This window comes from Pantherophis guttatus, chromosome 11 (genome assembly GCF_059756535.1).
Source record: "Pantherophis guttatus breed Tessera chromosome 11, ASM5975653v1, whole genome shotgun sequence".
NCBI lineage: Eukaryota > Metazoa > Chordata > Lepidosauria > Squamata > Colubridae > Pantherophis > Pantherophis guttatus.
In genome coordinates this window covers 4,956,576-4,978,189 of record NC_142073.1, presented here as the reverse complement: position 1 = coordinate 4,978,189, position 21,614 = coordinate 4,956,576, and the positions used below count along the sequence as shown (strand labels likewise).

General features: G+C 40.9%; 1 protein-coding gene across 1 annotated transcript; it reads left to right on the top strand.

Annotated features, from left to right (window-relative positions):
* Nucleotides 1-1,455: 1,455 nt before the first annotated feature.
* Nucleotides 1,456-20,535, top strand: RBL2 (RB transcriptional corepressor like 2). Its single transcript, XM_034426503.2, has 22 exons — nt 1,456-1,950; nt 4,068-4,198; nt 5,166-5,366; nt 6,286-6,350; nt 7,909-8,037; nt 8,432-8,592; nt 8,687-8,751; nt 8,944-9,130; nt 10,147-10,313; nt 10,711-10,820; nt 11,280-11,383; nt 12,280-12,417; nt 12,911-13,075; nt 13,208-13,319; nt 14,378-14,653; nt 15,563-15,834; nt 16,569-16,745; nt 16,843-16,914; nt 17,548-17,650; nt 18,491-18,696; nt 19,222-19,386; nt 19,982-20,535. The coding sequence occupies exons 1-22, from the start codon at nt 1,630-1,632 to the stop codon at nt 20,150-20,152; spliced, it is 3,498 nt and encodes a 1,165-aa protein (XP_034282394.2). The 5' UTR covers nt 1,456-1,629; the 3' UTR covers nt 20,153-20,535.
* The last annotated feature ends 1,079 nt before the right edge of the window (nt 20,536-21,614 follow it).

Sequence of the window (21,614 nt, the reverse complement as noted above, 5' to 3'; positions counted from 1 at the left end):
TGATGTTGGTCTCACTACATTGAAAATACCTTTTTGTGACACACCTTAGTTGTCACACTGTAACAAAAATCGACAACGAGATAATGCTGCATTCATTTTGAAGGCATTAACCTTCGTTCAACCCATGAATTATTGGAGGAAGTTCTTGACAAACCAGGGTTGCAAATACATGACGGGTCCCTTCAAAAGGTGTATGTTCTGTGAGTTTCCAGTTGCATGCTTGAGATTTAGCTAGAGGGAACACTTGTCTAAAAAATGTCCAGAAATACGTTGAAAATAATTAAGTGATCATGAAAATCAGATGGGCAACATCTGATTATTATTATTTTTTACTCCAATATCTAGATTTTACAACTCCCAGGATAACTGCCTTTACACTGGGTACATCCACTGGGGCTGAAAAATCCCTGAGTTAAGGATATCTGGGAGACTGAACATTTAGTGAACGTTACGTTAGGAAAATCAGCTTTACCTCTTGTATTAAATTAGACTGTAATGGACATCATGATGCTGCTCAAGGATTCCTTCACTCAAAGTTTCCTGCCTGGAGCATAATTTCAGGACAAGGGTGAGACAGATGTAGTACGTAAGTTTCCTTTTGTAGATAAATAAATATGCAGTTGTACCATCTGTTACATGACTGCAACCCATAGGGGCAAAATATTCCCATCTCTGTATTAAAGCACCCTGTTCTGGCTACACCAGGTAGAGGACAATTCTAGTAGATATTTTCAATACGTCTAAATATACAGGTAATCTTCTTAAGGACCACAATTGAGGCCAAAATTTATGTTGCTAAGTGACACATTTGTTAAGTGAGTTTTGCCCCATTTTACGACTTTTCCTGCCACATTGGATTGTTGCAGTTGTTCACTTAGTAACACCGTTGTTAAGCGAATCTGATTTTCCCATTGACTTTATCAGGTCACAAAAGATGATCACATAACCCCGGGACATTTGCAGCCGTCATAAATATGAACCCGTGGTCAAGCATTGGAATGTGAATCACATGACCTTGGGAATCCTGCAATGGTCGTAAGTGTGAAAAACGGCCACAAGTTACTTTTTAGTGCCGTTGTAGCTTCGGTCACTAAATGAACTGCTGCAAATCAGACGACTACCTGTAATAGCATCCTTTCAGTCATTGGTGGGGAAGTGGATTTAGCCTCACCTGAGTGATTGCTTGTACTGCACGGCTTCTGAGAGATGCCAGCAGCTTTTGATGCAGGTGTGGGAGGAGCCCACCTTGAAAGCTACATCCAATCACGGTTAAGCTTTATAACAAGAGGCGTTCCTTCCAAAGCATCTTTGAAGGTGTGGACTTCAACTCCCAGAATTCCCCGGGAGACCCAAAGCTCTCCTACGCCCCGCCTCCGAACAGTAACGCCACTGAACAGGACCCCACTGATTGGTTCGAACTCCTCCCTCACCCACCCAATGGGAGAGGCCGCGAGGGGCGGGGCCGGCGGCGACGAAGGAGGCGGGAACCGCGCTTTTCCCCCCCTTCCCCCGCACGCACACAAACAAGCCGCGGCGCAGGCGCAGTGCGGGCCTGGTCGCGCGAGCCCTTCCCCTCCACCATCCTCCCGTCTGCCTTTTTTTTTTTTTTTCCCCCCTCAGAGGCGGGCGATGCTGGGCGGCGAGGAGAGCGGCCAGGCCGCGGCCGGAGGGGGCGCCCCGGTCTCCGCGGCCTCTCCCGCAGCTGAGGCCGAGGCGCCGGCCTTGGCCGCCCCCGCTGCCCGCGACGCTGAGGTAAAAAAGGACGAGGAGGAGGAAGAAGAAGAGGAGGAGGAGGAAGAGGAGGAGGAAGAAGAAGCGGCGGCGGCCGAGGCGGAGCGAGCCACCCGGCAGCGTTACGAGGAGCTGTGCAGCAGCCTCAACATGGACGAGCGAGCCCGAGCCGAGGCCTGGCTCAGCTACCAGAGTATGAGGAGGAACTACACCCTGGAGGTGGGGCCGGAGGCGGGGCCTGTGGAGGGGGGCGGGGCTTGCGCGGCAGGCTGGTTGATCGGCCCGGCCACCGCCAGGGGGCAGCAAAGCATCGCAGCGCCCTTATTTCTTCTTTTTTGGGGGGGGTGGGGGGGAGGCGCGCTCCAGGATGCCTCCAATGGCAATTCCTACCATTGGCTGGCACAATTTCTTTTGTATTTTACAGCTGGTCCTCGCCTTACGGCCATAATGTTTGTAAAGTGAGACATGGGTGGAAGTGAGTTTTGCCCCCTTGCCCTCCGTTTGTTAAGTGGGTCACTGCAGTGGATAAGCGAGTCAGGTTAACTGTAACAGAGTTGGAAGGGAACCTTGGAGGTCATCTAGTCCAGGGGTCTGCAACCTTAAACACTCAAAGAGCCATTTGGACCCGTTTCCCGCAGAAAAGAAAACACCGGGAGCCACAAAACCCTTCCCATGTATTTCTTGAGTGGCCACAAAACTAGTATATGTAGTTGAATTAAACGTTCTGTTTTCTTCTGAAACTTTTCTTGGATTTATCCATGGTTGGCCTACCAGCGGTTGAAAAACTCAATGAATCGCATTGATTTATTCGATGATCCATCTGTTTGTTTTCTTGGCTGTCCATGGTCCTCTCAGGAGTCCTATCAAACACCAAAGTTGCTGGTGTAGACTGAGGGTGTCTGGAGTTGGTTGTGGTATATCACAAGGGGATGATTGAGCCACTGGGGTTTGATTTATATTTTTTTATCAGTTTTATTGTTGTGATCATGGAGAATATTGCTTAATCATACCCTATATTGTAAATTGAAATGAATAAATGCTTCCCTTAGCAAAGCATACCTCCAATACATCTAATAGACAGTTGAAAAGCAGCAAAGAGACAGGAGTAATGAACAAAATAAAGGCCTTCAGTGTTGAAAAGAGGAAGGATGTATAAAGAAACATGTAATCAGTGAGCAGTGATGGATTTTAGCCTGAGGGTTTAAAGCTTACATAATAGCTTTGGTAAGAGTTACAAATCAGTCATACACCCAGTTGTGGAAGCACATAGTCTGCAGTTATGTGTTCAGAAAACTGTAATTACAGTCTTCCAAAAGATGCACCTGATCAGAAAGAAGCTGTTTGCCTGTTATTTGCCTAATTAAATACTGGATCTATATGACAGGCAAGGACTTTTCTCTCTGCTTTGTGGGTTAAGTTGATGTATCACTATTAAATTATAGTACTGTTTGGTAAATGCCACTCTACATTTGGCCACTTGATGAATTTTACTGTTGTGATGAATAAACAAAATAAAACTAGTACATTTCTTGGTGGACCAGTATGAATATTTTGGTTTTTTGAGTTGGCTGCATTGCCACTGCAATTTACCTGTAGGAATGGCTGTCTGAATTCATGGCTTGTCATTGTGTAACCTTCCTGAAATCTCCATCCGTCTCTCTTTTAAGTACATTGTTAATTAATCCAGACTTTTATTATTTTGAACCTGAAGTTACTTTGATATAGCATAGAAATTCTCAGTAGTAAGAGAGTAATAACACACTACATGCTGGAAAAACATGGATTAAACAAAGAAAACTATGCTTTAAGCAATCCTTAAACTTCAAATATTTATTTCATTGGAAATATAATTGTAGAATTTAGAGACAGTCAGTGACCATTACATCAGTTAAATTGGAATAGATTTAAACCAGATTGCTTATTGCAAAAGTAATCTACATATATGTGAATGTGAGCCTTGTAAATCCTTTCTGAATGTGTAAATTGGAGCTCACAAAGTCCCACTACAGTTTCTGTATAGGCCAAGGTGTTAACTCACTTTCTGTTCCCCTGGATCAAAGGTGTTTTTTCAAGAGGCAACTGGACTTTCTGGTTTTTCTTTGAAGACGTTTCTTAAGACTGAAAATCTTCATAGACATTTCCGTGGATCAGCTTTCCTCTTCCAATAGAATATGATAATTGTTTATTATGAACTGAGCAAACTTTTAAAATATGTTTATAATAACCTAATAGTTAGTTAATTAATTAACATAACTAATTCCCAGTCAGGAACGAATTTATTGCAGTTGTATGACTTTGGAGATGGGTGAATTTATTTTACTGTTTTCAATTAACAGGGGAATGATCTGCACTGGTTAGCATGTTCGTTATATGTGGCTTGCAGGAAAGCCGTCCCAACAGTTAGCAGAGGGACTGTTGAAGGAAATTATGTGTCTTTAATCAGAATATTGCGTTGTTCAGGACAAAGGTAACTTCTCTTCTAAAATGTTATGAAGTGCTGAGATTGTCAAGTTTAGAAAGTCTGCTGCAGAACATCATATTTTAATGTGTAAATTGCTATAGTTACTAATGAAATCTTTTTTTTTTTTATAGTTACTAATGAAATCTTGTCATACCTTAACACATACTTCCTGATGGTTAGAGAGCACTTTAATTCCATACAGATAATCCTTGATTTGCGACCGCAATTGAGCCCAGTATTTCTGTTGCTAAGTGAGACATTTGTTAAGTGAATCTTGCCCCATTTTACAAACTTTCTTGCAACAATTGTTAAGTGAATCACTGCAGTTCTTGAGTTACCATACTTTTCGGAGTATAAGACGCACTTTTACCCCCCTAAAAGAGGGTGGAAATGTTTGTGCGTCTTATACACTGAATACAGCCATTTTTGGCCTCCCATTTTTTGCAAAAACAGGGCGCGCGGAGGCTTTGGGAGGCCCGCAGAGTGCTCCTGGTGGCTGGAGTAGGCAAAGACTTTTTTTTTCTTGCTTACCTCTTCGAAATCTTGGTGCGTCTTATACACCAGTGCGTCTTATAGTCCGAAAAATACGGTAGTAACCCGTTTGTTAAGTCAGTCTGGGTTCCCCATTGACTTGACTTCTCAGATAATCACAAATGGGGATCACATGATCACAGGACAGTGCAACGGTCATAAATATGAGTCAGTTGCCAAGAGTCTGAATTTTGATCACGTGACCTTGGGGATGCTGCAACAGTTGTATGAAAAATGGACGTAACTCACTTTTTTCAGTACTGTTGAAACTTCAAATGGTCACTAAATGAACTGTTGGGAGTCGAGGAGGACTACCTGTCCCCTTATTCTTGTTCACCAGAAGTAATAGACGCGTGAAGAGACATAAATTAGGATCAACAAAATGTTTTGGAATGTAATCGTTTCCTAAGTTTAAATTTCTGACCATCGCAAATGTCTTCAGTTTGATAGAGTTTTTTAACAAGATGAAGAAATGGGAAGATATGGCAGACCTACCCTCCCAGTTCAGAGAACGTACCACAAGATTAGAAAGAAACTTTACAGTTTCTGCTGTAATATTTAAGAAGTATGAACCCATTTTTCAGGATATTTTCAAGTACCCACAAGATGACCAACCACGACAGCCCAGAGGGAGAAAACAAAGGTATGTATTCATGTTGTTAGCTCAAAATTCTCCCAAGGAGATTTACACGCCTGGTTCTTTAAGTATGACCGAGTTCTTCACTTAATTCTTTATTAACTACTCGAGGCTGATTAAAGTGCAATTTTCAGTTGTGGTCATAAATGGAGGACCACCTATTTATTACCTGTGTTTTCTTGACATATTCCAGAAATTACAGTTTTAAGACTTTGTTTCAGTTTCAAACCTGTTCTTTCTGATTTGGGATATTTGTAACTATATTAGCAATTCATAGTCTATGTCTCCTTTGTAACTGTTTTCGTAGGAAATGTCCTTGCTGAGTTAATCTATACTAATTCCAGTCAACAGGTTCTGACAGGTTCTGGAGAACCAGTAGCGTAATTTTGAGTAGTTTTGAGAACCAGTAAATACCACCTCTGGCTGGCCCCAGAGTAGGATGGGAATGGAGATTTTGCAATATCCTTCCCCCAGGAATGGGGATTTTGCAGTATCCTTCCCCTGGAGTGGGGAGGGAATGGGGATTTTGCAGTATCCTTCCCCTGCCATGCCCACCAAGCCACTCCCACAGAACCGGTAGGGAAAAATTTTGAACTTCACCCGACTAATTCATATTTCCACTGATCACTCTGCTTACTAGGCTTGTAACTGATAAGGTAAAATTATATGCTCATTAAGGGCCGATTATCATTGCTTTATTTAATAAATACAAGAGCTATAATATCTGCACCAATAGTTCATTTTTTTTTAGCCTAAAAGTTCCAAGCTGTCAAATTAAAGAGGAAATAGGCATGTATACCACTTCCGTGGTCCAGCCTGAATGTATATAAATAAGCATCTTCTGGGGTGTACATTTTGAAACATTTTATTAGATAATTGAAACATAATACATTTGTTTCTTTTTCATGGCTACATTTCTAAAAAGGAGGCAGCCTTGCACTGTCTCTGAAGTTTTCCAGTTTTCCTGGGTTCTCTTTGTTTATGCAAAAGGTAAGAATGTTTTTTTCTCCCCATTGATTAGAATGTAAAAGCAGTAATGATGCTGGGTAACAACCAGCTCATTATATTTCTGCCTTGCTTTCAGAAAGATTGGGTCAGGACATCTTTTGGAATAGGATAGATACGTATATTTGATAAATTAGTAAAAGATCCTTTTAGTGTTAAATGAGCATCTCGATTTTTTATGACGAGCACAGGATTTCTTCAGCATAAAATGTTTCTACGATTTTATAGGACAGCTTACACCAGTTGCAAATTGTTATGTGACAAATTCTGGGCTTTTTTCTAAGTTTTCAGTGGTAAGTATTAGAAAACAAACACTTCACATAATGTTGCAAAACAGTTTCCTAGACGTTTTAAACATAAAATTTCAAGCCTTTTATTTTAAAATATTTGGAAAAAACAGTTCAATAAGGTTTTATGAAAGTTCATACCAGTAAAATATGTTCCAGTTGTGTGGAACACAACATATCAATGCACAGTTAGAAAAAACCCTTTCCTTCAGTTAAGAAAGAAATCCCATCTGCTAAACAGTATTAAGAGAGTTGCCAGAAGTCAGCACTGACTTAAAGGCATAGAACCACACAAAAATTTATGGTAGAGGTTTCTGTAAGTGAGAAGTATAGAACTAACTTTTTGTCTGTTTACAATACAATACAATGCAATACACAACACAAACCCACCTTATATAAATATGCAGAGCCTTAAAATGAGAAAAGTGACCTTTGTTACTTGTAAGCCCAGGAATTCAAAATACACACAGACACAATTTGTTTCCGTTTCTTTTTGTTGGGGGAGGTGGTTCCTGCTCTCTTTTTCATAGCAACCATACTTCAAAGGGCTGGTTTGGACTTGTTTAAGTGATAGGCTTTCTAACTTAAAGAATAGCAACATAGGTTTCTTTTTCCTGCGTGGAAAATCTGCAGATCTCTTGCCTGCTTGTAATTCAGATTGCTTTCCCCATGAAGGCACACGGTACGTAGGACAAATGCTAATATCCGGTAAACCGATTTTTAGCAGCATCGACTATTAATTTTGTATTCTTACTTTCCCCCTTTTAAATAATTATCTTCTGCTTGTCTAAATTTATAACACATGCTATTTAAAACTATTATTAAATAGATGTGATACTTTAGTTTGATTATTTATTTCAAATGGAAATAGGCTCACTTAAGAAGTGAAAGACTTCATTTGAAGCTAAGAAACATTACTTTCTGATGTTTAACTTTGGTTAAATGAAAATAATTCTTAAAGAATATGGCTTTGTTCAGATTTACCGTATTAATGCTCTCCTCTCTCTATTTCAAGATCAGCGGATAACTGAATATTTGTGGATTTCATCATCATATTCATCCTAGCATTTTAATAAATTTTTACAGCAAGTCTGAAACAAACCACAAACTAAAGAATTAATTTATTTGATATATAGGCATATGTTCTCAAGATTTCATCTGGTTATTGTTAAAGAATGTGGGGTACAAATTTATTAATTTAGATTAAAAATAAATTTTCTGAATTCTGTTATCTGTTTCCATATTGAATTTCACAGGCAATTTCCCTATGATCAGTGATGATCTGGTAAATTCATACCATCTGTTACTGTGCATCCTTGATCTAGTCTATGGGAATTCTTTGCAGTGCCCAAATCGTAAGGAGATTCTGAATCCAAGTTTTAAGGGTAAATTTAATACTTTTTTTTATTATACTGCTTTCCGAGTATTATGATTTATCTTTAATTAACTTAAACCTTAAAATGTGGCTAGCATGTATAAATATTGTGCTAAATGGTTCACCCATTTGCTCTCTTGTGACATCCAGTCATTTATTAAAAAGAAAATCATAATATGCCATAGAGGAAAATTATTCATATTCAGACTTAACTAATTGGCCTGATGAAAATTGAAGAGCAAGAAAATCACTTCATACTTTTAAAAGAACAACAGATTGTACATACAACAGGAAATTGTTTGTTTGGGGAGTTGGGTTTTTTTTCCTTTCCCATTTGTCCATTAAGGAAGGTGGAAAAATGTTTTTTTATTTCTCTTTCTCTCACCCACTTAATCATTACAAAGGGCTGCCTGAAGATTTTCACAGTAAGGATTTTAAGCTCTTGTCTGAAGCTCCTTGCATCATTGACAAACTTTGCTCCTTGCACGATGGCTTGGTTTTGGAAGCCAAGGGAATAAAAGAACATTTCTGGAAGCCCTATGTGAAAAAACTCTTTGAGAAAAAGGTATGTCATTGGATAACAATTCTAACCGATCTTCAGAATCACTATAGCTCCATTATTGATGGTTAACTTGAATACCTTTTTTTTTTTTTTGTAGATCCTAAAAGGAAAAGAGGAGAACCTGACAGGTTTTTTGGATCCTGGAAACTTTGCAGAAAGCTTGTAAGTATCATAAAACAATGGTACTACTAATTTCAGGATTTTCTGGGTATAAAGGATTCACCAGTCTATAGCTTCTAAGTCTCTTAAGATTCAGGTTGGGTTTCACAATTTTATGAAAACTTATAAAAATGTTTAGCGATCGTTTGCAAGCATTTATACTTCGATCAGCCTTTCTTCCATTCTTCATTCCAGTAAGGCCATCAACAAGGCCTACGAGGAATACATACTGTCAGTTGGAAATCTAGATGAGAGGATCTTTCTTGGAGAAGATGCTGACGAGGAAATCGGAACCCTGCGGAGGTGTTTAAACACAGCTTCAGAGATGGAAACAGCCGAAAGGGTACAGATGAAATATAATCTGCAGGAACACTTTGAACGGGTGAGTCTAAACATGGTCTGTTCTGAAGTTAGCTCCATGATGATCAGCCTCATTTCAAGTTCTATCAAACAGAATCTAGGATCTATCCAAGGGGACAGAACGAAAAAACTCTCTTATTCTAAAGAGGATGTTTATCTGTTGACAGACATTCCATTATTTCATTTAATATAGGTTATTAAAATTTAAAGTTTAATTACCAATGTGGGGTAAATCTTGGTAGCTCACGGTTGACATGAGTGGGTCCTTGGTGCTCTCTGAGCTTGCTTGTTTTCTTGCAGAAGTTTCATTATCCAAACTAGGTATTTGGATAATGTCTGCAAGAAAACAACTAAACCCAGAGACCACCAAGGATTCCCTCCATGTTTAATTAGCTTAACTTATCATATATATCACTTCTCAGACTCGCATCCTGATTAAGAGCTAGTGGTCTGTCAGTTAATTGCCGTGTCCCTTTAAAGCAATCATAGTGCCCTGTCTCACCCGAGATTATCAGAAAATGCCAACAGTTTATCTCTGACCCTGTACTTGTTCTTTTTCTTATGCACTTTATAGGGGCATTGTTCTGTATAGATATCTTAATAGGGAGACTATGGGTTAGAAGAAGAGGCAGATTTCAGTCCAAAGAAGGCATAACCAGGGATAAGCGTTGTTGGAGTTGATGAAGAGCCTGAGTGGCGTAGGAGGCTAATGCCTCCTACTAAGGCAGCATTTAACATCCAGCTGCCTGCAATTACTGCGAGTTCAATTCTCACCAGGCTCAAGGTCGACTCAGCCTTCCATCCTTTCTAAGGTGGGTAAATTGAGGACCCGGTTTGTGGGGGCAATAAGCTGACTTTGTATAAATATACAAAGTATGAAGGCTATTGCTTAGCGCGTTGTAAGCCGCCCTGAGTCTCCGGAGAAGGGCGGCATATAAATCAAATTTTTTTTAAAAAGGTGATTTTCTGAATCGAAATTTTGGTTGAAAGTACAGGAACTTTCTTGAAATGCCTTTCGTCTCTGTATCTTTTGATTAGACAAAATCTTTCAGAATATCTACGCCTCTCACTGGCCGGAAATATATCAAGGATAGCGATCCTTACTTGAGCCCCATTTCCATCGCGACCCACTGCTTGACACGGCTTCACACAATGTTGGCAGGGCTGAAGAACGCCCCTAGTGAGAATCTGGAGCAAATTCTGAGGTCAGTAGAATCCCCCTCTTTGCACTTCCCAAATTGGTGGCTACATGACGATTCAAATTTGGGCAGGCGGCTGAAATTTAAACAGGATTTAGTTGGTGAAGTGGCACTCTTTTTAAGAATTCCATGTGTTTTTTTTAATTCAATGTTTTTTTTTTAAATCCCAAAAGTGGACTGTGTTCTTTAGTGACGTTGTGTGTGTAATAAATCAATTTGTGAACACTGCATCATTATACAAAGTTAAACCTTTGAAACTTAAGCACGGGTTTTAATTTCTTTTAGTGATAAATGCTTGGATAAAGGGATTGTTTTTAAAAGCCTCCTATATAAAACTACATACACACAAAGATGTTTTCTTTCAAAAGTGGCAAATCTACATTATTCACTTGTTCGTTGACAGGGGGTGTTCCAGGGATCCTTCTCTCTCCATTACCAATAGAGTGAAAGAAATGTATGAAATTTATTCGCAAAAGGCACCATCTTCTGGAGAATCTGGGAATTTCCCCAAAGGTGAGAATGTGTAAAAAGCGTTTTTGCTTTTTGTTTTGTGTTCCCAAAATTTTAGTATTAAACTAACTATTTAATTTAACATTTTTACTTGGTATATTCTTACATTTTAGCACAATATAAGAATGATCATTTACTATTATTTATCAAATTTATTGGCCGCACAACTTAGCACAGGGTAACTCTAGGAAGTTTACAATATCATTTCTTAGCGTTTATGAGGTATGATGTATAAAAGAAATTCTGTTTCTTTACAAGCTCATTCTTAATTAATGTTCATTTCAAGAGACCTTAAAATAGTTCATGTTTCAAGAAACCAGTTCTGAGGGAGAAGGGATCCACACGTGTGTGTGTTTAATGATTATTTTACTGGTAGTTAATAACCCCTGAAAGTTTTCTGTTCTTTTTTTAAATGTTATTATGGGAAAACAGTGCTTATTTTATGTTACATGATTATTTCAGATCTTGTTGGTAAACACTTCCGTCTCGCTGAGGTCCTTTATTATAAGGTTTTGGAATCCGTCCTAAAGCAAGAAAAAAAAAGACTTGAAGACGCTGACTTATCTGTAAGTATAGCCCAGTGATTTGCATAAATGTTCTCTTTTTTTAAAAAAAAACTAATGGAGTCTACAGGAAAATGCAGCATGGAACACTGAGTTAAGATGCAACACTGGCCAGAATCTGATACTTAACCATACTGATTCCATACATTCAGCCTTCAGTTTGCTTACAGCTTTCCACAGAAAAATCAACTAACACGATAATTTGGCAGATGGATATAATGTTAGCAGGGCCACCATGATTTAACCAACTGCAATGAGAGATGAGGGTAAGAGAGTCTTCTTAGGGAAAGAAGTTAGAAAAGATTCACCCTGATCATCACAAGGTTTAGGACACCCCAATATGGCTCAATGGCTAAGATGCTGAGCTTGTCGATCGAAAGGTTGGCAGTTCAGAGGTTAGAATCCCTAGTGCCGCATAACGGGGTGAGCTCCCGTTACTTTTCTCAGCTTCTGCCAACCTAGCGGTTCGAAAGCAGGTAAAAAATGCAAGTAGAAAAATAGGAACCACCTTTGGTGGGAAGGGAACAGCATTCCATGCGCCTTTGGCATTTAGTCATGCCGGCCACATGACCACGGAGACGTCTTCGGACAGCGCTGGCTCTTCGGCTTTGAAACTGAGATGAGCACCGCCCCCTAGAATCGGGAACGACTACCACATATGTGCCAGGGGAACCTTTACCTAATATGTAATCAGGATGTTTTATTAAGCTTCTTTAGTGTCCCCTTCCACTTAAATCTGCTTTGTATACGTTTCTTAACAGACAGATAGCATTGCAGGTGCATTTAAAACAATCTACCTATGCTTGGCAATTTAGGCACATAATAATGTTAGCGATCAACAAATATTTGATTTTTGTATTGACCTGCCTTCTCTCTCTCTTTTTTTTTTTTAATTCTAGGCCATCCTGGAGCACGATGTCTTTCATAAGTCTCTCATGGCCTGCTGCCTTGAAATAATTATTTACTCCTACAAGACTGCAGATAGTTTCCCGTTCATCACGGATGTTTTTGATGTTCCTGCCTTCCACTTTTATAAGGTAAATCCTTTGCGTGGAGTGCTGCAACAAATTAATGTAATTGCTGTTAAAGGCACAAGCAATGGAAACAATAGTAGAGGAGCATGTGTCAGGCGCAAGAAATCAAAAGCCGGGATGGAATTGAAAACTACTACGAGTTTATTCCATGCTACCTATAGACATGCTACCTGATCTACTAACAGTCAAGGAAAATTGGCACCAGATAAGAGAACAACTGGGGGGACGCGGTGGCTCAGTGGCTAAATGGCTAAGACACTGAGCTTGTCGATCAAAAGGGTTGGCAGTTCAGCGGTTCGAATCCCTAGCGCCGCGTAACAGGGTGAGCTCCCGTACTTGTCCCAGCTTCTGCCAACCTAGCAGTTTGAAAGCAGGTAAAAAATGCAAGTAGAAAAATAGAGATTGTGCGGCGAGAGCTCCACCTCTAGGCCACTGCACCACTCATCCTTATTGCTGATCCTTGTCCATAATAAAGACTTGATTTGATATATTGCAGGTGATCGAGATCCTGATCAGAGCAGAAGATGGCCTTTGCAGAGAGGTGGTGAAGCACCTCAACCACATTGAGGAACAGATTTTAGAGAGCCTGGCATGGAAACCGGAATCTCCACTCTGGGATAAAATAAAAGAAAATGAAAATAAGGTTCCTACCTGCGAAGAGGTAAAAGACCTCTTGCTCCTTTGTGACTTGTACAAAGACTTTTACTAGAAATGTCCAAAAGACTTGGAGCAATGGGAATTCTTAGGTGCCTAAATACCTATAATACCGTGATGAAATATTTTGTGCTTTTAGGTGATGCCACCTCAGTATTTTGAAAGATCAAATGGGAACAGCGTGCCTGGTTCCCCTTTAACTCCAAGAAGATTAAATGAAGTTCGTGCTGAAACTGGAACACAGGGAAAGGGTAAGCCTTTCCAAATTTAGAGGAAGATACCAAGCTTATATTTAAAATTTCTCCAGTTTTGAGAAAATATACATTTATTAATGCAGGTAGTCCTTGACTTGCCACCATAATTGAGCCCAGGATTACAGTTGTAAGTCGTTACAGTTGTAAATTGAGGCACCCACATGAGCAGAAGTAATATTTCATCTTTTTTTCAGAGTGGTTCTTAAGCTAACCCATTCATTTGAATGGATTTTTTTTTTTTTTTGCCAGAAATCATTTGCAGTCATAGAACTGCAGAATGCCACAATAGATCATAAACTGACCTGCTGGACGTGTGGTTATGGGACACGGTGTGTGTGCGTGTGTCAATTTATGATGTCTGGGAGTGCTTTTATGAGCCATAAAGTTGATGTTCCATAGTCATTGTAAATTTGAACAGTTGTAAAACGAGTGGCTGTTCAGTGAAGTCTTACCTGTAACAAAAAAAAACCCACTTCTTTTTGTTGTTGTGGCATCTGAGCTAAGTTAGAAAGTGGCCATAAGTCTCAGGAAGCTATTCGCATTTACTGTCTCCCTTCGGTGACCCATCCATGTATCCTTCCTTTCCTTAATCTTCCTATCATCATCATCATCATTTAATGACCCCGGGCAACTGAATGGAGCTGAGTGTTTACTGCCCAGATGCCCTTCCTGTCGCCAATGCGGAGCTATATTCAGCAGATATATTCTCATTGTCCCCAGAGAGAGAAATATCTGCCTCTACCTAAGATCGAACTCACAGCCTCCTGAGTGTGAGGTGAGAGCTCCACCTCTAGGCCACCGCACTACTCTTTCCTTAATCTTCCTATCTGATAGGAATCCAGTGTAGGGCCCAGAGATGAGGTTCAAGCCCTTTCAAATCATGAACTGTCACATTCTTGCTCTGTTCTTCTTCTTGAACTTCCAGCATGTCTAAAAGAGCTCAGTGATTTAGACCGATACAAGCCCTTTGAGATTGCCCTTAGTTTTTTTACCCAGGTTTTTTCACGTCTGCTTTTCTCCCCCCCCCCCCACCCTTCCCTTTGTGATCTCTGTAGGCATTTCGTTTTCTCCAGCCACCCTCTACGAACGGTACAGTTCTCCAACCACCAACCCTACCAGAAGAAGGCTGTTTGTTGATAACGACACCTCCGGGGAGGCCCCTCGGACACCCGTGAGGGTCCCTCAGCCGCCTGTGATCAGCACCATGCCTGTACAGAGCGTCTCCTCCGATACCATCCCTGTTACGCCGGTGCCTGGACAGACTTTGGTAACCGTGGCAACCGCCACAGTGACTGCAAATAACGGACAGACAGTTACCATACCTGTACAAGGTGAGGTGGATCAACGCACGGGTGAGAAATAATGCTTCCTTAAACCGTGGTACGGCTGGCGGCTAAGGAAGGACCACGTTGACATCGAGAATGTAGTCTATTCTTTGTTGGCCAAGTGTGATTGGACACACAAGGAATTTGTCTCCGGTGCTTAAACTCTCAGTGTACATACAAACAACAAGTAATATAATCATAAGATACCATTAGGAGAAGGGGTAGGAAAATGAGAAGGACGGTAGCGAGACAGCCCTACTACATGGGTAAATATCCTTAGATCTAAAACAGTGCTGAGGGGATTAGATATTCAGCAGAATGATGGCACGAGAAAAAACTGTCTGGTTATTTTTTGGCATGCAGTGCTCTATAGCGGCATCCTGAGGGGGGAGGTTGAAACAGTTTATAACTAGAATGCGAGGGGGTCTTTCAACTAGTTTTCCAACTTGAAATAATTTGGGGGGGCGGCAGGCTTTCCTGTCCAAAGGGGGGAAAGTACCAATCGCCTAATCTATTCCTTGGCGGTAGGATTATATAATAAGGGATGCGGTGGCTCAGTGGCTAAAACACTGAGCTTGTCAATCAAAAGGTCGGCAGTTCAGCGGTTCAAATCCCTAGTGCCGCGTAACGGGGTGAGCTCCCGTGACTTGTCCCAGCTTCTGCCAACCTAGCAGTTCGAAAGCACCTAAAAAATGCAAGTAGAAAAGGTAACAGCGTTCCGTGCGTCTTTGACGTTGAGTCATGCCGGCCACATGACCATGGAAACGTCTTCGGACAGCACTGGCTCTTCGGCTTTGAAACGGAGATGAGCACCGCCCCCTAGAGTCAGGAACGACTAGCACATATGTGCCAGGGGGAACCTTTACCTTTACCTTAGGATTATATATATATATATATTTCCACTTCCTTTGACAGGCATTGCCAATGAAAATGGGGGCATAACATTCATTCCGGTCCAGGTCAACGTTAGTGGACAGACTCAATCACTGTCTAGTCCCATCCCGCCTCTCAGTGCGCAGACCCTTGCTGGCACGCTGAGTTCTCAGCAGATGACTGGTCCAACCCTTCAGTTGCAAGGCCAGCTTCAACAGGTGGCCCATCCTGGAGAACGACGACAAAAGCAGCAGATCAGTAGCGGTGGCAACAGATCCCGAAAAGCTGGCTCACTCACTCTCTTCTTTAGAAAGGTACATCGACCTTGGAAAAGAGACACTTTGCTGTAGTGGTTAAGGTGCTGGCCTAGAAACCAGGAGACGGGGAGTTCTAGCTCCGTCTTAGTCAGGAAAGCCAGCTGGGTGACTTTGGTCCAATCACCAGGAGACTTGTGAGTTCTAGTCCTGCCTTAGGCATGAAAACCAGCTAGGTGGCATTGGGCTAGTCACTCTCTCGGCCCAACCCATCTCACAGAGTGATTGTTGTGGGGAAAAGAGGAGGAGGAGGAAAGAGTATCAGGTATGTTTGCCTCCTTGAGTTATTTATAAAAAATAATAAAGGTGAGGTACTAAAATAATATATAAAAATAAATATCGTAAACCCAAACAAGGAACTACCAAGACCATTCCCACCAACATTGACAGAGCAAGCCACTAACATATAAAAAGAGCAAACCTCATTCCATGCTACCATTGATGATATTACCTAGCTTGGTAATGAAACGTCTGCAAGAAAACAAGCTCAGAGAGCACCAAGGATCCCACAGTTCAATCCTGAGCCAAAAATATTCTCTTCCATTGATGCAAATAAATCAAAGAATATGGCATGTTTTGCAAAAAAAACTCCTCTCCCTGTCTTTTCCCGAACGCTGTAATCCCGTGAAGCATTTTCATAATTTTTCATCCAGATGCGAAAAAATGTCATTCTATGGAAAAAGAAAAAAAATCGTATGTCTTCTAGCTCTGATAGTATTTTCTGGCTTCAACAGGTATTTTATTTAGCAAGCGTTCGTCTGAGGGATATCTGTATCAGGCTGGATATTTCCGACGAGCTGAGGAAGAAAATCTGGACCTGTTTCGAATTTTCACTGGTACAATGCTCGGAGCTCATGATGGACCGACATCTCGATCAGCTGTTAATGTGTGCTGTTTATGTAATTGCAAAGGTAAAGTTTCACCAATTTAACTTGGAAGATAAAAAAAATACCTAGCGCTAAATAAAAGTGCTAATATTTGTCCGCTAACGGATACCTTCCATTCCAGGTTACCAAAGAAGACACTTCGTTTCAGAACATCATGCGCTGCTATAGGATGCAGCCCCAGGCCAAAAGCCACGTGAGAACATTTTCTTTGTTCCTGTATTCAATCGTCTTCTTTTAATGACCTCATAATCCTTTGTGGGGTGGAGTCTGGGCAACTGAATGGAGCCTAGTGTTTACTGGCCGGATGCCCTTCCTGTCACCAATGAGGAGTTTTGTTCAGCAGATATTATTCTTATTGTTCCCAGAGAGAGAAAATATCTGCCTTTACCTGAGATCGAACTCACAGCCTCCTGATTGTGAAGCGAGAGCTCCACCTCTAGGCCACCGCACCACTCTTGTTCCTGCATTCAATGCTACATTCAATTGTTTTATTGAGTTTGTTTTCTTCAATCATCAGTTTTAGTTCAACCTTAAGGGGGAAATTCCAGATATTGGCATAGTCTTCAAGATTAGCACCCAATTTTATTAAAGAAGGTCATATCCTACCTAGTGAAAAAAGGGCCTTCTATAAAACTATCATGAAATGCATACAGAAATGCTTCCCTCTGCATCTCAGATTCGTGCCGCTTATACTTGCAAGAGTTCCATCTAGCTGGGCTTGATGTTGTCTTTGAAAAGTATCAGAAGAATAACTCTCCCACTGAAAGCTCATATTTTTATTCAGCAAGGCCATTTTCCCTTCTGAAATAATTTTGCCTTTTTTAAGGTGTACCGCAGTGTATTGATTAAAGGCAGAAAACGAAGGAATTCTGGCACCAGCGACGCAAACAATCCTCAGAATTCCCCCGTGGAGAAAAATAAGGACCGAAGTAAGTGAATGTAGTAAGTAGAAGACTAAAATTAGAAAGGTCTCCCGCTTTCTAGCCTGGTGCCTTTACTACTAGAGTCAACTCTGAAGTTGCCCTGACTGAGGCCATCTTTGAGGCTTCAGTGTTGCCACAACAGTGATGAGGGTTAAAAGGTAAAGGTTCCCCTCGCACATCTGTGCTAGTCGTTCCCGACTCTAGGGGGCGGTCCTCATCTCCGTTTCAAAGCCGAAGAGCCAGCGCTGTCCGAAGACGTCTCCGTGGTCATGTGGCCGGCATGACTCAATGCCAAAGGTGCACGGAACGCTGTTACCTTCCCACCAAAGGTGGTCCCTGTTTTTCTACTTGCATTTTTTACGGGCTTTCAAACTGCTAGGTTGGCAGAAGCTGGGACAAGGAACGGGAGCTCACCCCGTTATGCGGCACTAGGGATTCGAACCGCTGAACTGCCGACCTTTCGATCGACAATTGGAGAGCGCTGGGGGTTTGTAGCCAAAACAAGATACTTTCCCCTGGGAACTGAGGACATTTCAACAGGTGGCTGAAGGGAGGAGGAGTGATGTTACCAAGCCATTGAACAGCACCCTGATTGGACCATGTGACTGTTTGGGAAAAGGGGAAAACTTTTAATTAGTTGAAAACCACGGGAACCTTTAGAGTCTGTGCCAATATGATAGATCCAATAAAAGTGTTCTTTGAGGAATCTACCTGCCTCTGAGTTCTGATTGTTATGGGTGCATTACTTGGAACCCTGACGACAAAAAAAAAAAAAGAAAAAAGGCCAAAATAGCCAGTGGTTTCATAAAACTATCCGATCCAGTGAATCGCAATCTGTTTTTGCAGCAAGCCGAGATTCCAGCCCAGTCATGAGGTCGAGTAGCACCCTGCCTGTTCCGCAGCCTAGTAGCGCTCCTCCAACACCAACACGACTGACCGGAGCCAGCAGCGACACTGAAGAGGAGGAACGTGGAGACCTGATTCAGTTTTATAATAATGTCTACACAGACCGAATTAAAGACTTTGCCCTAAAGTACTCTTCAGCCAACGGAGTAAGTAACCCTTTTCTCCCCCTTCCTTCTTCAGAATAGGTAAGCTACTATTTGTCTGATTAACAACTGGAGTTACTCAGGTTGTCCTGCCATTACAATATTTTACTTTTTTTTTTAAAAAAAAAATCCCAATCTATTTTTGGGTGTGTGCGTGGATATTGACGTGATCTGGGCAGAAACTGGAAATATCTGGGCAGAAACTGGAAATAGTAAGAACCTAAGTCCATTGCAAATAAATCTCTTAAGATGAATAAAAGCATCTCTGCCTTACAACAAAATGGAACCATCTTGTATTTGACATGGGATTCTTGTATTCTGTAGGCTAAATTTTAAAAGCTGGTAATTCTGAAAACTTGTCACAATTCTCATACAGAATTTCTAAATTGCTCAGGACCAGGAATGTAAAAAAAAAAAAATCCAGTGGATGTGTTGTGGTGCTTTAAGTTGCCAAATGCATTCCATTCTCTTTTTTTTTTTGTGCTTGCTTGTTAACTGTATATGCATTTTATCACTCTTTTGCATCAGACTGATGTTCCTCCCTTATCTCCATATCCGTTTGTGAGAAGCGGCTCTCCACGCAGAGTCCAACTGTCTCAAAACCACCCAATTTATATTTCTCCCCACAAAAATGAGTGTGCAGTCTCTCGGCGTGAGAAAATATTCTACTATTTCAGTAGCAGCCCATCAAAGGTAAGAGCTGCTGTTTGGTCACTCTGTGGTGCTGTTGTCCATTAAGTATTTTGAAATCTTATGTCATTTTAGTTAATCAATAACTACATGCTTTAGCAAGCTGTATATCTTTTTTCTATAAATATTCATGGCTGACTAGATTTGCCAATGAATGTCATTATTTATATGGCGGAGAGAGGGGGGGGAGAGAAAAAGAAAGAAAGAAAAAAAGAAAGAAAGAAAGAAAGATTGATTTGGAAGTTAAAATGCAAAGTTTTATTTCTCAGTCGTATTATTCAAGTATTTAATGTTTTTCCAAAGCTGTATTTGTTAGGATGAATGTTGATTGGAGCCTCTTTAAAAATGAGACCAATGATTGAGACAAAAAAAAAAAGCTATTGTTTGAACTGTGGGGATTTGAGATGTAATCTTGAAATATTAATTTACGGAGCAGGGGACTGAAGCAACCTCAGCCACGTTGCTTAAGGGGATTACAAGAAGTTGAACACGATGTCAGTGGGTTTAAACGAGCGATGTAGAGATTAATCTTTGCAGCTGGATTTTCAGGGGAGGGAGAAAAAAATGACCAGTCTTTCTTGCTCGTTGCACATTTCAGAGACTTGAAGAGATTAACAGCATGATTAGAACGGGCGAGACCTCGACGAAAAAGAGGGGCATTGTCTTAGAGGAGGGGGCCGAATCACCAGCCAAGCGCATGTGTCCGGAAAACCACACCGCCCTTTTGAGAAGGTTGCAAGATGTGGCCAACGACCGAGGCTCTCACTGATGTCAAAGACTGACTGAGGATTGATACATATATATTTTTTATCGCTATCTGGGCTTTTTTAAAACATTTGACCAGTAATAATAGAAGCTGTGACTTCCACATCTCCAAGGCACTTTGGGGGCAGTTCCCTTTTTTTAACCTCCGTGAGCGTGATGCTCCTGACATTACCACGGACGTCTTCTGCTCAAAGACAATCAGAAAGTTTGAGAAGAAGCATTATTTCCTCTGTCGCCCTGCAAGTCACACCAGCTGTGTTTGGATGTCTCCTGTCAAGCGTTGATCGATCCAGTTTACATCCTTTTTTTTTTTTTTTAATTTATTCGGTAGAAGGGATTGGTTTTAATCTCAAAACTGGAAAGACAAAGTATTTTTACATTAGCCCATTAACATTTCTTTTTTTCTTTCTTTCTTTTTTTAAGCTAACTGGATCTCATCCAGTGTCATGTTTAGAATCTGCAGTATTTTAATCGCATTTCGAAATGTGGAAGTCAGCAGTGATGGAATCAGCTCTGTGACTAATTATCTGACCCAGTTCAGAACTGCTGTGAACCTTCTTTTTAAATTAGGAGTGAAGATTCTAGAATGTTTGTCAGGCAGTAGTTAAAAAGCACACTGGAGACTGACCAGAAATTGAAACGGAGGGGAGGAGAGGAGGACTTAAACCCTTCCTCCCCTCCTTCTCTTCTCTCCTTTCTCTTCTCTCCTTTTCTTCTCCTCTCCTTGTCTTCTTTGCCCTTCAGGTGATATGGGAATATTATGTATATATACCACAATTTCATTGTATTTTAGCTGTGCAATGTTTCCAGTCAGCTCCTATCAGCAGGTAGCACTTCACTAGTTCTTAAATGCAAATTAGTTTTGCAACCTTGGCAATGGCACTTTTGAAAAATATATATATATATATATTTTAAATAGCAAACCCTAAAATGAAAAGCTGTGTAAAACTGCTTGAATTGTATTTATTCTGGAAGCACACAGAAGTCCTACTGAACTCTCACGTATGAATATTTTAAGATAGGTCTGTTAGCCTTCCCTGTTTCTTAGCTTTATCGGAGCAGTTGGTTGGGGGGGGGGGTTCCTTTTCGAAATGAGGAAAACATTGGCCATCCTGGATTATCGTGGTAGCTGTTTGGTCTGTTGCAATGTTTAACTGCTTTAAATGGAGGTCAGGAAGAATGATGTAGAAGAAGAAACTGAACAGGCCACCATCTAGCCTACTTGTGATCACAGTGGCTCAGTAGCATGCAATACGACCGTTTCCTAGCTTTTTTTAGGGATGCCATGGATTAAACCTAACACTCTGTGTATGCATAAGAATATGTGCTCCACCACTGGACTGCGGCTTTCATGTGGTTTCTAATACATGCAAAAAAATTCCATTTTCCCCCCCCATAAAGGATCAAATTGAGTCTATAGAAAAGTTAACAATGGTGTTCGGGCAATTGAATGATCACTTTGAAGA